Source organism: Somniosus microcephalus, chromosome 16 (genome assembly GCF_052327205.1).
Source record: "Somniosus microcephalus isolate GS21.2 chromosome 16, FLI_Smic_1.0, whole genome shotgun sequence".
NCBI classification, from domain to species: domain Eukaryota; kingdom Metazoa; phylum Chordata; class Chondrichthyes; order Squaliformes; family Somniosidae; genus Somniosus; species Somniosus microcephalus.
This window is the reverse complement of record NC_141002.1, coordinates 37,834,552-37,848,707: the sequence shown is the minus strand read 5'-3', so window position 1 is coordinate 37,848,707 and position 14,156 is coordinate 37,834,552. Positions and strand designations below refer to the sequence as shown.

The 14,156-nt window shown below is 43.4% G+C and overlaps 1 protein-coding gene and 1 long non-coding RNA gene across 3 annotated transcripts in view; one reads left to right on the top strand and one right to left on the bottom strand.

Annotated features, from left to right (window-relative positions):
- The window catches only part of LOC147106076 (proline-rich protein 5-like), a 131,635-nt gene that overhangs the window by 69,258 nt on the left and 48,221 nt on the right, over window positions 1–14,156 (bottom strand). Inside the window, exons 2-4 of one of the 2 annotated variants that reach the window (XM_086008818.1) lie at window positions 10,032–10,145; window positions 7,963–8,043; window positions 3,572–3,620 (exon numbers count right to left, since the gene is read on the bottom strand). In XM_086008818.1, the coding sequence (XP_085864944.1) occupies window positions 3,572–3,620; window positions 7,963–8,043; window positions 10,032–10,135 (234 nt within the window). In that variant the 5' untranslated portion in view covers window positions 10,136–10,145. Of the gene's footprint in view, window positions 1–3,571; window positions 3,621–7,962; window positions 8,044–10,031; window positions 10,492–14,156 lie in introns of those variants that run through there. The other variant, XM_086008817.1, reaches the window with a different exon arrangement.
- Window positions 10,075–14,156, top strand: part of LOC147106077 (uncharacterized) — a 33,413-nt gene continuing 29,331 nt past the window's right edge. The window contains exon 1 of the long non-coding RNA XR_015081329.1: window positions 10,075–10,163. This is a non-coding gene — a long non-coding RNA (uncharacterized LOC147106077). The remainder of the gene's footprint in view (window positions 10,164–14,156) is intronic.

Below are 14,156 nucleotides of genomic sequence, written 5' to 3'. Positions count from 1 at the left end.
GTCTGAGGAGCGAGTTGGGTAGGATTGATTGGGGAATGGCACTCAAAGGGTTGACGGTGGATAGGCAATGGCAAACATTCAAAGACTGAATGGATGAACTACAGAAGTTGTTCATCCCAGTTTGGCATAAAAATAAAACAAAAAAGGTGACTCAACCGTGGCTAACAAGGGAAATTAGGGATAGCATAAGATCCAAGGAGAGCACATACAAATTGGCCAGAAAAAGCAATAATCCTGAGGATTGGGAGCAGTTTAGGATTCAACAAAGGAGGACAAAGGGATTAATTAAGAAAGGGAAAATAGAATATGAGAGTAAGCTAGCAGGGAACATAAAAACTGACTGTAAAAGCTTTTATATATATGTAAAGAGAAAAAGATTGGTGAAGTCAAGTGTAGGTCCCTTGCAGTCAGAATTGGGGGAATTTATAATGGGGAGCAAAGAAATGGCAGACCAACTAAATACATATTTTGGTTCTGTCTTCACAAAGGAGGACACAAATAACCTCCCAGAAATACCGCGGAACATAGGGTCTGATGAAAGGGTGGAACTGAAAGAAATCAGTATTTGTAGGGAAATGGTGTTAGGAAAATTGATGGCATTGAAGGCCGATAAATCCCCAGGGCCTGATAATCTACATCCTAGGGTACTTAAGGAAGTGGCCCTGGAAATAATAGATGCATTGCTGGTCATCTTCCAGAACTCGATAGACTCTGGAACAGTACCCATAGATTGGAGGGTAGCTAATGTTACCCCACTATTCAAAAAAGGTGGCAGAGAAAAAGCGGGGAATTATAGACCGGTAAGCCTGACATCGGTAGTGGGGAAAATGCTACAGTCCATTATAAAAGATTTAATAGCAGAGCACTTGGAAAGCAGTGACAGGATCGGACAAAGTCAACATGGATTTACAAAAGGTAAATCATGCTTGACTAATCTACTGGAATTTTTTGAGGATGTAACTGGTAAAATAGATAAGGGAGAACCAGTGGATGTGGTGTATTTGGACTTTCAGAAGGCTTTCGATAAGGTCCCGCATAAGAGGTTAGCGTGCAAAATTAAGGCCATGGGGTATTGACTTGGATAGAGAACTGGTTGGCGGGCAGAAAGCAAAGAGTTGGAATAAACGGGTCATTTTCCGAGTGGCAGGCAGTGACTAGTGGGGTACCGCAAGGATCGGTCCTAGGACCCCAGCTGTTCACAATATATATTAATGATCTGGACGAGGGAATTGGATGCAATACCTCCAAATTTGCAGATGACACAAAGCTGGGTGGGAGGGTAAGCTGTGAGGAGGATGTCGTGAAACTCCAGTACGATTTGGACAGGTTGGGTGATTGGGCAGAAACATGGCAAATGCACTATAATGTGGATAAGTGTGAGGTTATCCACTTTGGTGGCAAAAACAGGAAGGCAGATTATTATTTGAATGGCAATAGATTGGGAGAAGGGGAAGTGCAAAGAGACCTGGGTGTTCTTGTGCACCAGTCGCTGAAGGTAAGCATGCAGGTGCAGCAGGCGGTTAAGAAGGCAAATGGTAGGTTGGCCTTCGTAGCAAGAGGGTTTGAGTACAAGAACAAGGATGTCTTGCTGCAGTTGTACAGGGCCTTGGTGAGACCGCACCTCGAGTATTGTGTGCAGTTTTGGTCACCTTACCTAAGGACGTTCTTACCATGGAGGGAGTGCAGCGAAGATTCACCAGGTTGATACCTGGGATGGCAGAAATGATGTACGAGGAGAGATTGTGTCAATTGGGCTTATACTCATTGGAGTTTAGAAGATTGAGAGGGGATCTCATCGAAACCTATAAAATTCTGTCAGGTCTGGACAGACTAGATGCAGAAAGGATGTTTCTGATGGCCGGGGAGTCCAGAACCAGGGGTCATAGTCTAAGGATAAGGGGTAAGCCATTTAGGACTGAAATGAGGAGGAAATTCTTCACCCAGAGAGTGGTGAACCTGTGGAATTCTCTGCCACAGAGGGCGGTGGAGGCCAGTTCATTAAATATATTCAAGAAAGAGTTGGATAGATTTCTTGAGGCTAAAGGGATATGGGGAGAAGGCAGGGACAGGGTACTGAATTTGGATGATCAGCCATGATCTCATTGAATGGCGGAGCAGGCTCGAATGGCCTACTCCTGCTCCTATCTTCTAAGTTTCTATGTTTCAACGCTAATGAGAGGTAGGATTGGTCAACCGCTAATGAGTGGATTTTTGAGGATTTTTTGTATACTGTCGGAACAATTTTTGTCTGACGAGAAAGTAAATACACCTATGAGAGTCCCCTAATGATAAGCTTTCTTTTGATATAACATATGTGTAGGTACGCTCTATAACTTTGATTGTATAGCCAGACAGAGACGGAAAGACGGACCGTTTTATATATATAGATAGATATCCATGTTCCAGCTCTCTGTGGTGTAGCGTGTTGAGGAATTCCTGACAGTGGCCCTCGTGGAAGACACATCTCAAGAGTGAAGCCCTTTGACGGTGTTTGGTATTGTGGAAAATGTATCCTTCCTACACCATTTCTACTAGCTAGAAATGAACCAGGAAGAGCCGATAAAAGTCACTGTTCGAGTGGTGGAAATATGCAGTGTTGCAGGCTTGGATTTCTCCACAATGCAACTTTGTACTTCTCAGAGGAAGGTTATTTAAAAAACTCAATAAAACAATTTAAATTGCATAGTGGTTCTTCTCTCACACAATACAGGAAACTCTTTGGTATCCGGCACCGACGGGACCGGGATGGTGCCGGTTGATAAAAAATTCCAGATAACGGAGAGACATATCTACCGAGGCTATTTTTAACAAACAAAAATAAAAAAAATCAAGAAATGTGCAGTATAATTGGGTATTCGCCTACAGAATGTTGTGTTAAATGGATGGTGGAAGATGCTTGATTAAGTACAGTAATGCCAGTTGAGGGTAATCCATAACTCTTTAATTAATTACTTAACAGTAAAACAAAACTTATAAACGACTGTATACTGTTGTTTTCGGAGAGAGAATTGTGCCGGTTATTAGAGTTCCGGCTATTTTAGGTGCCGGTTAAATGAAAGTTTCCTGTACCATCAATTTGGGGAATCCCCAGTTCCTGAAAGAATTTCCACTACAGAATCTATGATGAGGTCTGCTGGGGAATAACAATACTTCCTCCCATCTCCCCAAGTGTGTTTCACTTCTCCTTCATCCTAATTCCAAATACCGTAATCCATAATCCAAAGACCGTAATCCATAATATGTACAAAATGTCACAATGATGTTGCATCATGCTCAATATTATCAGCACACATGTAGTGTCACTAAAGCCTTGTAAAGCTTCTTGAGGGACCCTGGTTTCAGACAGCAAGACCCCTTTAAAAGTGGATAACTAGTAAAATGATACGGGTTCACTGGCCGAGCTTTGACACCCTCCCGCTTCCTCCTCACCCCCAGATGGGGACTTGTGTACACTGTGCTGCCAGTTTTCCACTTGTGGGCAGAGATCAGTACTGTAGATGTAAAAAAAAAAATCTAAGTCTGCACATTAGCATTTCAGAGTGGTGACTGAGGAAAAATACATGATACTAACCTGAAGATACTCGGTGAAAAATGATCCAAGCTCAGTTTTCAACAATTGCCTATACCAAGGAAGGAAAGGGAAAAATCAGGTTAGAAGCGAGTCTGGGCAGTCTCAACCAGTTGCTAGTTGGCATGGATCCACAGCACAAAACTGCCTTTAACTAGCAAGTTCACTCAAAGGCCGTAAGAGGATGATGTGAGAAATAAATTCACATTTATGCAGTAAGTGGTGCTTTCCTGAGTTTGGGACCAAGAGACACATTGTTTGGGCAGAGTAGAGTGAGCTTTACTCTGCTTCTGACTGTGATATACCTGACCTTGGGTAGTGTTGATGGTGACACAGAGGGGGTCATTTTAACCATACTCGCTGGGCGGGAAACCCGCAGGATCGGGTGGAATGCCGGTTATACATCCCGCCCAATATTACTCCATTGATTTCGGTGGAGAGTAAAATCGGGCGAGTGTAAAACCAGCGTTACAATCGATCCCGTCAGCTTCCAGACAGGCGGCTTGGGTTAAAATTGCTCCCTCTCCCCGCCCAGGGTCTGAAATGGAAAGTGTTCCCACACCTCAATGAGTGGAAGACTCAACAGAGGAAACAATCACCAAACTCAGAAATCATACAAATTAAAAACACCACTTCAACTTAATAATAACAGGAACATAGGCCATTCAGCCCCTCAAGCCTGTTCTGTTGTTCAATGAGATCATGGCTGATTTGAACTTAATACTGCTTTAAAGTAAACAAAAACAAAAAATTTGACTGAAACAGAAAAATCACTCAAAGCAAGCTACACACACACAGTTTAAAAAAAAGTTGAGTATGTTAAAGAACACAGCGTAGGTTTCAGATGGTTTTGGATAACTCCCCCAGTGTCACTTTGATGGCCTAACATCATTTCAACCCCTTGACTTGCTACTCTCATGTGAAACTCTCCACCTTGTGTGTTATGCTTTAAATTTATCAACAGTCTTTTGTTATCGCAGTTTGTTTTCTAAATATTTCAGCTCAAATATCAGTCACGGGGGGAACGCCAGCAAGAGTTTGCACCTTCAGAACAGTGAGTAAACTAGCGAGAGACATAAAAAGACTGTAAAAGCTTCTATAGGTATGTAAAAAGGAAAAGATTAGCGAAAGTAAATGTGGGTCCCTTACAGGCTGAGGCAGGAGAAATTATCATGGGGAATAAGGAAATGGCAGAAATTAAACAAATACTTTGGGGTCGATTTTCGTGGAGCCGTCAGTCACGGTTTCAGGCGTGTAGGGGAGGGGTGGGGGGGAGAAATCCCGAATTTGGGGGTCCCGACACCATCCCGCCCAAAACCCCGCTCCATGCAACTTTCAGGGGAGGCGGGTACTCGCCCCGCACTGGGACCCGCCGAAACCAGGCGGGAAGGGATTAGTGCCAATTAACTGCCTGTAGTTAACAGGCAGTTTTTAGCCTAATCCCTATTTTGAAGGGTTTCGTGTAGGTTTCCCGACGGCTCCAAACCACGCCAGGTTAGAGCAGGCGGGCCGTCGGGTTGAAGGAGTTGGAGGGGTCGCGATGTCGGTGCTCAGGTGAGTGATGGGTGCATGAGTGCAAAGGTAAGTGTGTTTGGTGTGTTTAAAGTGTGTAAAGAACTTTTACGTACCTGTACTTACCTTAACAGCCTTTCTTCCTGCAGCCGTCGGGAACCCATCACTCAGCCGGGACTTAAAGCTGAACGGCTGCGATCTGTGAAAAGTGACAGTCTTCAGCTTTGCGTGCCGACGTGTGTTCTAACTGAGTCTATGCAGAAGGACTCATGTCAGAACTCAGACTGTCAGTGTTTCACAGTTTCAAACAGCTGTGAAACACTGATATTTCATCTGTCAAGAACTCTTGACAGATGAAATTTCAGTCTGTGACGTCACCTGTTGCCGGGTGGCCCTTAATTGGCCTGCTGAGCCCGCTGGGCGGGCTCAACAAGGTCAATCAAGGGAAAAATCGCGCAGATTGGCCGGACGTCGAAGTAGGCGGGTCTAAAACCCGAAAGTTGTAGTCCCGCCTTCTTTCCGACAGCTTCAGGAAAATCGACCCCTTTGTGTCTGTCTTCACGGAAGAAGACGCAAAAAACTTCCCGGAAATAGTGGAGAACCAAGGCTCTAGCGAGACTGAGGAACTGAAAGAAATTAGTATTAATAAAAAAAATAGTACTAGAGAAATTAATGGGACTGAAAGCCGATAAATCCTCTGGACCTGATGGCCTACATCCTAGGGTTTTGAAAGAGGTGGCTATAGAGATAATGGACGCATTGGTTGTCATTTTCCAAAATTCCATAGATTCTAGAACAGTTCCCGCAGATTGGAAGGTAGCAAATGTAACCCCACTATTTAAGAAAGGAGGGAGAGAGAAAACAGGGAACTACAGACCTGTTAGCCTGACATCAGTAGTAGGGAAAATGCTAGAATCTATTATTAAGGACCTGGTAACAGGGCACTTAGAAAATAATAATAGGATTGGGCAGAGTCAACATGGATTATGAAAGGGAAATCGTGTTTGATAAATCTGTTAGTTTTTTGAGGTTGTAATTAGCAGGATAGATAAGGGGGAACCAGTGGATGTGATGTATTTGGATTTTCAGAAGGCATTCGATAAGGTGCCACATAAAAGGTTATTAAACAAAATCAGGGCTTATGGGATTGGGGGTAATATATTAGCATGGATTGAGGATTGGTTAATGGACAGAAAACAGAGAGTAGGAATAAACAGGTGATTTTTGGGTTGGCAGGCTGTAACTAGTGGGGTACCGCAAGGATCAGTGCTTGGACCTCAGCTATTCACAATCTACATCAATGATTTAGATGAGGGGACCAAATGTAATATATCCAAGTTTGCTGATGATACAAAGCTGGGTGGGAATGTAAGTTGTGAGGATGATGCAAAGAGGCGCCAAGGGGATATAGACAGGCTAAGTGAGTGGGCAAGAACATGGCAAATGGAATATAATGTGAAGAAATGTGAAGTTATCCACTTTGGTAGGAAAAACAGAAAAGCAGAGTATTTTTTAAATGGTGAGTGATTGGGAAATGTTGGCGTTCAGAGGGACCTGGGTGTCCTTGTACAAAAATCACTGAAAGTTAACATGAAGTACAGCAAGCAATTAGGAAAGCAAATGGTATGCTGGCCTTTATTACAAGAGGATTTGAGTATAAGAGTAAAGATGTCTTACTGCAATTATATAGGGCCCTGGTGAGACCACACCTGGAGTACTGTGTACAGTTTTGGTCTCCTTACCTAAGGAAGGATATACTTGCCATAGAGGGAGTGCAACGAAGGTTCACCAGACTGGTTCCTGGGATGGGGGGGATTGTCCTATGAGGAGAGATTGAGTAGACTAGGCCTATATTCTCTAGAGTTTAGAAGAATGAGAGGTGATCTCATTGAAACATACAAAATTCTTACAGGGCTTGACAGGGTAGATGCAGGGAGGATGTTTCCCCTGGCTAGGGAGTCTAGAACCAGGGGTCACAGTCTCAGAATAAGGGGTCGGCCATTTAGGACTAAGATGAGGAGAAATTTCTTCACTCAGAGGGTGGTGAATCTTTGGCATTCTCTACCCCAGAGGGCTGTGGAGGCTCAGTCGTTGAGTGTATTTCAGACAGAGATCGATAGATTTTTGGATATTAAGGGAATCGAGGGATATGGGGATAGTGCAGGAAAGTGGAGATGAGGTGTAGACATCAACAGAGGATCGAATCAGGCTCAGCTGTGATGAGCCACAGTCAAACAGACCACCAATACACATTGCCCAAGCTTGAATTTTTTTTTTAATTGCCATTTAGGCGAGTTACTCACAGCTGCCTTCAGAGCATACCCAAGTAAGACTTGCTGCCTTGAGAATAAGAGGGATCAGGAGGAAAATGAGAGGAGGAAATAAATAAGGCTGCCAGCCTGTAGGAGATCTTAAAAGTTTAATGCACCAAAATGTCCCAACTTCGGACACTGCCCGGCCATGATTCCAGAATAGTAAAGGATGGCGATCGATGTTGGTCCCTATGAAGTTGCTCGCTTACTGACAGGTCGCATTGCTAACACAAGCAAATCAGTTACTAGGCACATGCAGAGACTTGAAAATATTGGTCACTAGGGAGAAGGATGAAAGGACAATTAAAGCGCAATTACCTTATCCCAGATAGATTTACTATATTTTCACATGCCCTAGCTGGGGAGAGTACTTTATTACTCTCACCAAAAAACTTAACTTCTCCATTAAAAAGAAATTCACAAATGATTGGCTAATCAGTGGATCAAATTACCCATGGGAATTGCTTGTTTTTAAGTCCTTTTTAAATCAGGCACGCACAATTAAACAGTCCACCATTTCAGCAATAAAAATGTTCACCTCAAATACAGAAATTCTTGTCTCCTGCTCACCTGACTCCCTCGTTGAGATTATAAAGTTCATTATCGGGTAAACCTTTCCGCTGGAACACAGCGATTACAGCATTCTGTATGCTGGAAAACAAAGATTCAGCATTTGTCTAAAACTGGACCAATTTAATACAGTCATGGGACCTCACACTGGTCCTGCCTGTTAGCACACTGCAGTGACTGGTGGTTAGTCAGACGTTTGCATTTTAAGTTAGTAGTGCAGATATTTTTGTATTACATTTCGCTCAGGCTTATCTTATAAATTATTTGTCCTTGTTTGACTCCAATTAAATTAAATCAATCTAGTGGTGGGGCTGGGAGGTGGCAAAGCAGCTGCTAGCTGTAGGTTAAAGTGCAGTTAATTTCCTTTATTAATAAAGATCAGGTGGGTTCCACTAATTAATTAATTAGTTTAAAAAGGGATGACTAGCATTACTGTAAATAGACCAGGACTAGTAGATGCAGGTTTATACACAATGGGCTTGATTGATCAATAAAGACTGTCCACAGGACAGACCCTTTCCTTTAGAGGAAGGAGGGCCCCGAATATACTTCTACAAACACCTAGTGGCAGTAAACAGACTTGCACTAACTTCTCTTTTCAAATGTACAATTTCTTAAACATCAGCAATGGTACAAACAATTCCACTTATTTTTAAAAACTAGTGCCAGCACAAGATTAATAATAAATACTTGCCTTTCATAGGCAGACATCTCAGAGTTTAATACAATTCTGTTACAGACTAACTCATTCCAAAGCACCCGTCTGGGTAGACCCGGTGTCTTTAGCATGTACCCATCAGTCCCACAAGTTAAAAATCTGTATGAGGATCTCTGTCTAGGATGCTCCAGCTGCAGTTGATGCCAGAGCTGTATATTGGCCATCATCACTGCTTTATAGACTGTTTACACAAATCATTTTATAGATCTTCAAATGCGGTACCATTTTTGTACTTAAATGCATAGCCTTGGGTTATAACTTCATGTCTTGTATACATATATTCATTGTGTAAAATTCAGTAGCTTCTTTGCAGATATTGCCCAGTATATAAACAGTGTAGCTCACTCCTGACCCCTGAATGTTTCCTTTGTTTGGTAAGGATGAGGACATCCCCATCCAATGAACCTGATCACCTTTTGGTGACGCAGATTACTGTGCTCAGACTAAACCCAGAAACGCCAAGAATCTCCACCGCTGAAGGACATGTTCCTGGGGGAGACCAGGGGTGCATGCATTCCCATGGAAGATGGGGAGGGGACATTAAACCAGTCTAGGAGTGGGACTGTTTATCCACGTGCTTGGGATGAGAGCGAGCAAAGTGGCATTTAAGCACTTGGAGTGGGTGGAAAGAATTGCAGAGCCGTCAATATTGGGGGAAGTGAGATATATTAGCAGAGTCGTATCATTTTAGCTCAACTTGCTGGTCGGGAAACCCACGGGATCGGGTGGAATGCCGGTTTTACACCCCGCTCAATATTACTCTCCCTCAGCCCGTAATGGCGTCCGCCGCTGACACTGAAGAAAGCTTCCCACAAAGATCTCGTGATCTATGTGGTGAGAAGTTCGGCTTTTCCGATGTTCAATTGAGATCAGTGTAGTTTAGTGGGAATTCCATTGCGTGAGCTGCTGTGACGTCAACAAGCTGACTAAGCAGCCAATCACAAAGCAGAATTCTCACAGACTGCAGACCTGGAAGTGAACAAGTTCCTTTTATTCTGACTTTTTAAAAATGTTACAGAGAGCAAAACAAAGATTGGGGCTCTCACATTGGGGAAAAGGTAAACCTGAAATAAAGAGGAACAAAGTTTCTAAAAAATACCAATTTTTATTAAAATGGATAAATTTGACAGTTGCAAACCTATTTGAACAGAGGGAGCTGCGTGTTTATATTTCTATATTTTAATATATATTTTCAAACATGCATTGCATAGGTTAGATTTTAATATATATTTTCAAACATGCAGTGCATAGGTTAGATTTTAAAAGCAAGAGCGAGCGAGTGGCATCAGTGAGGACCAAGTGCCATTTGGAAACAGTGTATGTGGGGGCGCGGCTGTGCGGAGCCTTTTACCTGTTCCAGGTGGCGTTGGAGCCGGCGCGTCTGTGCTGGGTCCCCCGCTCCTCCAAGGCTGCCTGCTCGCTCTTGCCCAGGTCGCTGAGGCTGGGCGAACTCATGAACTTCGGTCTGCGGAAATTCCTCATGGTTAGTACAAAAACACGCACGGCAGAGGGAAAAGGGGGAGGAGAGAAGCCCGCGTGGGTGTCGGAGAGGGCGAGAAAGTCTTCACAGGCTGGGTAAGGAGAAAACCCATTCAGTGCCCAGAGTCAGGAATAACCACACGCTGATTAAAAAAAAACCGAGCTTGGTTCCACCAAAATCCAACTCTTCTAAAGTGGCTTTAAAACAGAAACCGTCTCGTAAATATTTCACCAGAGTTTATATAATTCCTTTTTTTGTAAAAAAAAAAGCAGACCAAACTCAAAGGTGACCACGTTCAGCTGTAATACACATTCCAGTGACTGAACTCTGAGCACCAACCTCCACTCAGCACAGGGGGAAAGCCACACACGTAAACAGTGTACATCACACACACACTGGGCAGCGGATCTGACGACGTGACTCCATCCGTGCTGCTTTTCTGAAGGGAGGGTAAAATATATTGGCAACAGGTTTAAGCAAAAAGAAACTTCCATCTAGAACAAGAAGAATTCCAACAGTTCTATTACAGAGAGAAAGTGTGAAACGCAACAGTGTGTAAATGTTCCTGTCGCAATTTCCTTAAAAATAACTAAAAGGGAGAAAATCTTTTATAAGGATATACTTTGCACATTGTACTGACACATAGTTTGGGCACCAGCTCACTTCCTGCTATGGAACAGATTGATCGCACAGTTTGAACTAATTGCTAAAGATGCAGTTTTTTAAATTGTTTCCACTGACCCTTCAAAATGTCACTTTTTAATTATTAATTTTAAGTAAACTAAAAGATACACATTTGGTGTCTTTCAATCAGAAACCTCACACATAAGAGCTTATGGGCCCTACACATGAATGGAAACCAGTAATGATTCAGAGTTAGGCACAGAAAGTCACTTGCCTTGTCTCAGTGGTTGCACTTTCACCTCTGAGTCAGTAAGTTGTGGCTTGAATTCCCATTCCAGAGACTTAAGCACATAAACTAGGCTGATATTTCCGTGCAGTACTGAGAGAGTGTTGCACTGTCGGCCTGAGTGTTGGGGGTGAAATTGCCTTGGCAGTACTGCAAAACTGATGACGGCGACTCGGCAGCTGACTTTACACTCCATCCAATTGTTGCATATTGAATAAGATGTTAAACCGAGGGGCCCATCTCCCTGCTCAGGAGAACGTGAAAGATCCCATGCTATTATTTGAAGTGGAGCATAGGAGTTCTCCCAGTGTCCTGGCCAACATTTATCCCTCCGCCAACACCAGTAAAACACAGATTATCTGGTCATCTATATCATTGTTGTTTGCGGGACCTTTTCGTGCAACTTGGTTGTCGTGTCGGTCGACATTACAATAACTAGACTTCAAAAAGTACTTTGGGATGTCCTGAGATGTGAAAGGCACTATATAAATGCAGGTTTTTAAAAAATCTCATTCACTGCTATAAGAAGAATATAACAAAGCATGAAATGAGAAAAGGTCATTCGGTCATCAAGCTTGTTCCTTCTGCAGACTGTGTGGAATTCCCTCAATTGATATTCTTCCCAAACCATCTAATATCTTGAGGAAAGGTTTTGCAAAGATCCCGCCATCCCCGTCAAGGTAAGTCAACCAAAACTCCAGAATATCTATTTAACCTTCAAGTGTCAGCTCAGTGGGCAGCACTCTCGACTCTGAGTCAGAACGTCGCTGGTTCAAGTCTCACTCCAGAGGCTTGAGCACATTATCTAGGCTGACACGCCAGTGCAGCACTGAGGGAGTGCGGCACTGTCGGAAGTGCGGTCTTTCGGATGAGACGAGACTCCGTCTGCCCTCACGTGGATGTAAAAGATCCCATGGCACTATTTCGAAGACGAGCAGGGGAGTTCTCCCCGGTGTCCTGGCCAATAGATATAACTCAACCAACATCACTAAAACAGATTATCTGGTCATTATCTCATTGCTGTTTGTGGGACCTTGCTGTGCACAAATTGGCTGCCACGTTTCCTACATTACAACAGTGACAAAAGTATTTCATTGCTGTAAAGTGCTTTGGGACATCCTGAGATAGTAAATGCAAGTCTTTCTTTATTTTTTCATCTTCCTTGACTGGTCACCAACCTTAACATAATTTCATATTCCTTAAATCTCTGAACTTATCCTTATAACCCTCAATTATGTTTCCAAACATATATTCATCAACCATTTTTTCCAAAGGTGTCAATCAACACATTATGTACTTTAGCTGGGAGTACATTATTTGAAAAGGAACAAAATCTTTGTAATCTCAAGTAATGTAAAGTTCCTGGCCAAAAGATAAAAATTAAAGGCTAGAAATTACTGTTTGCAATGTTATCATATAAAACACAATGCGCTGATATGATGTTCATTATTTCAAAGTAGACTTTAACCCATTTATAATGGACTAATACCTCTATTAAGATATGGATATAGGAGTATCATATGTTAAATGATCATATGCCAGTATCGCTGACAACTTCTAGGCTTAACTGCATAAATTTTCATCTAACAATAACATTTTAGCTGTTTGTTAATCTTCGCTATACTGGGAAGACACATTGGGATATAAATGTGTCTTGGGTGGTAACGGAAAATGAGTGCTAGTGCAAAAATGGACAATAGTGCATCAGCAGCCCGTTTTACACTCCGCCCAATTTTCTTTTTGAATTTATACCCCATTGTGGCGGAACCACCAGAGGATTACGGACACTACCACCGTGCTAAATGGGACAGATTTCGAACAGATCTGGCAACTCAAAACTGGGCATCCATGAGGCGCTGTGGGCCATCAGCAGCAGCAGAATTGTATTCAACCACAATCTGTAGCCTCATGGCCCGGCATATCCCTCATTCTACCATTACCATCAAGCCGGGAGATCAACCCTGGTTTAACGAAGAATGCAGGAGAGCATGCTGGGAACAGCACCAGGCATACCAAAAAATGAGGTGTCAACCTGGTGAGGCTACAACACAGGACTACTTGCATGCCAAACAACGGAAGCAACATGCGGTAGACAGAGCTAAGCGATCTCACAACCATCGGATCAAATCAAAGCTCTGCAGTCCTGCCACATCCAGTCATGAGTGGTGGTGGACAATTAAACAGTTAACAGGAGGAGGAGGCTCCAAAAATATCCCCATCCTCAATGATGGTGGAGCCCAGCACGTGAGTGCAAAAGACAAGGCTGAAGCATTTGCAACTATCTTCAGCCAGAAGTGCCGAGTGGATGATCCATCTCGGCCTCCTCCTGAGGTCCCCAGCATCACAGATGCCAGTCTTCAGCCCATTCAATTCACTCCACGTGATGTCAAGAAACGGCTGAAGACACTGGATACTGCAAAGGCTATGGGCCCTGACAACATTCCGGCAATAGTACTGAAGACTTGTGCTCCAGAACTAGCTGCGCCCCTAGCCAAGCTGTTCCAGTACAGCTACAACACTGGCATCTACCCGGCAATGTGGAAAATTGCCCAAGTATGTCCTGTCTACAAAAAGCAGGACAAATCCGACCTGGCCAATTACCGTCCCATCAGTCTACTCTCAATCATCAGCAAAGTGATGGAAGGTATCGTCAACAGTGCTATCAAGCGGCACTTACTCAGCAATAACCTGCTAACTGATGCCCAGTTTGGGTTCCGCCAGGGCCACTCAGCTCCTGACCTCATTACAGCCTTGGTCTAAACATGGACAAAAGAGCTGAACTCAAGAGGTAAGGTGAGAGTGACCGCTCTTGACATCAAGGCAGCATTTGATCGAGTGTGGCATCAAGGAGCCCTAGCAAAACTGAAGTCAATGGGAATCAAGGGGAAAACTCTCCATTGGTTGGAATCATACTTAGCACAAAGGAAGTTGGCTGTGGTTGTTGGAGGTCATTTGTCTCAATCACATGATATCACTGCAGGAGTTCCTCAGGGCAGTGTCCTAGGCCCAACCATCTTCAGCTGTTTCATCAATGACCTTCCCTCCATCATAAGGTCAGAAGTGGGGATGTTCGCTGATGATTGCAC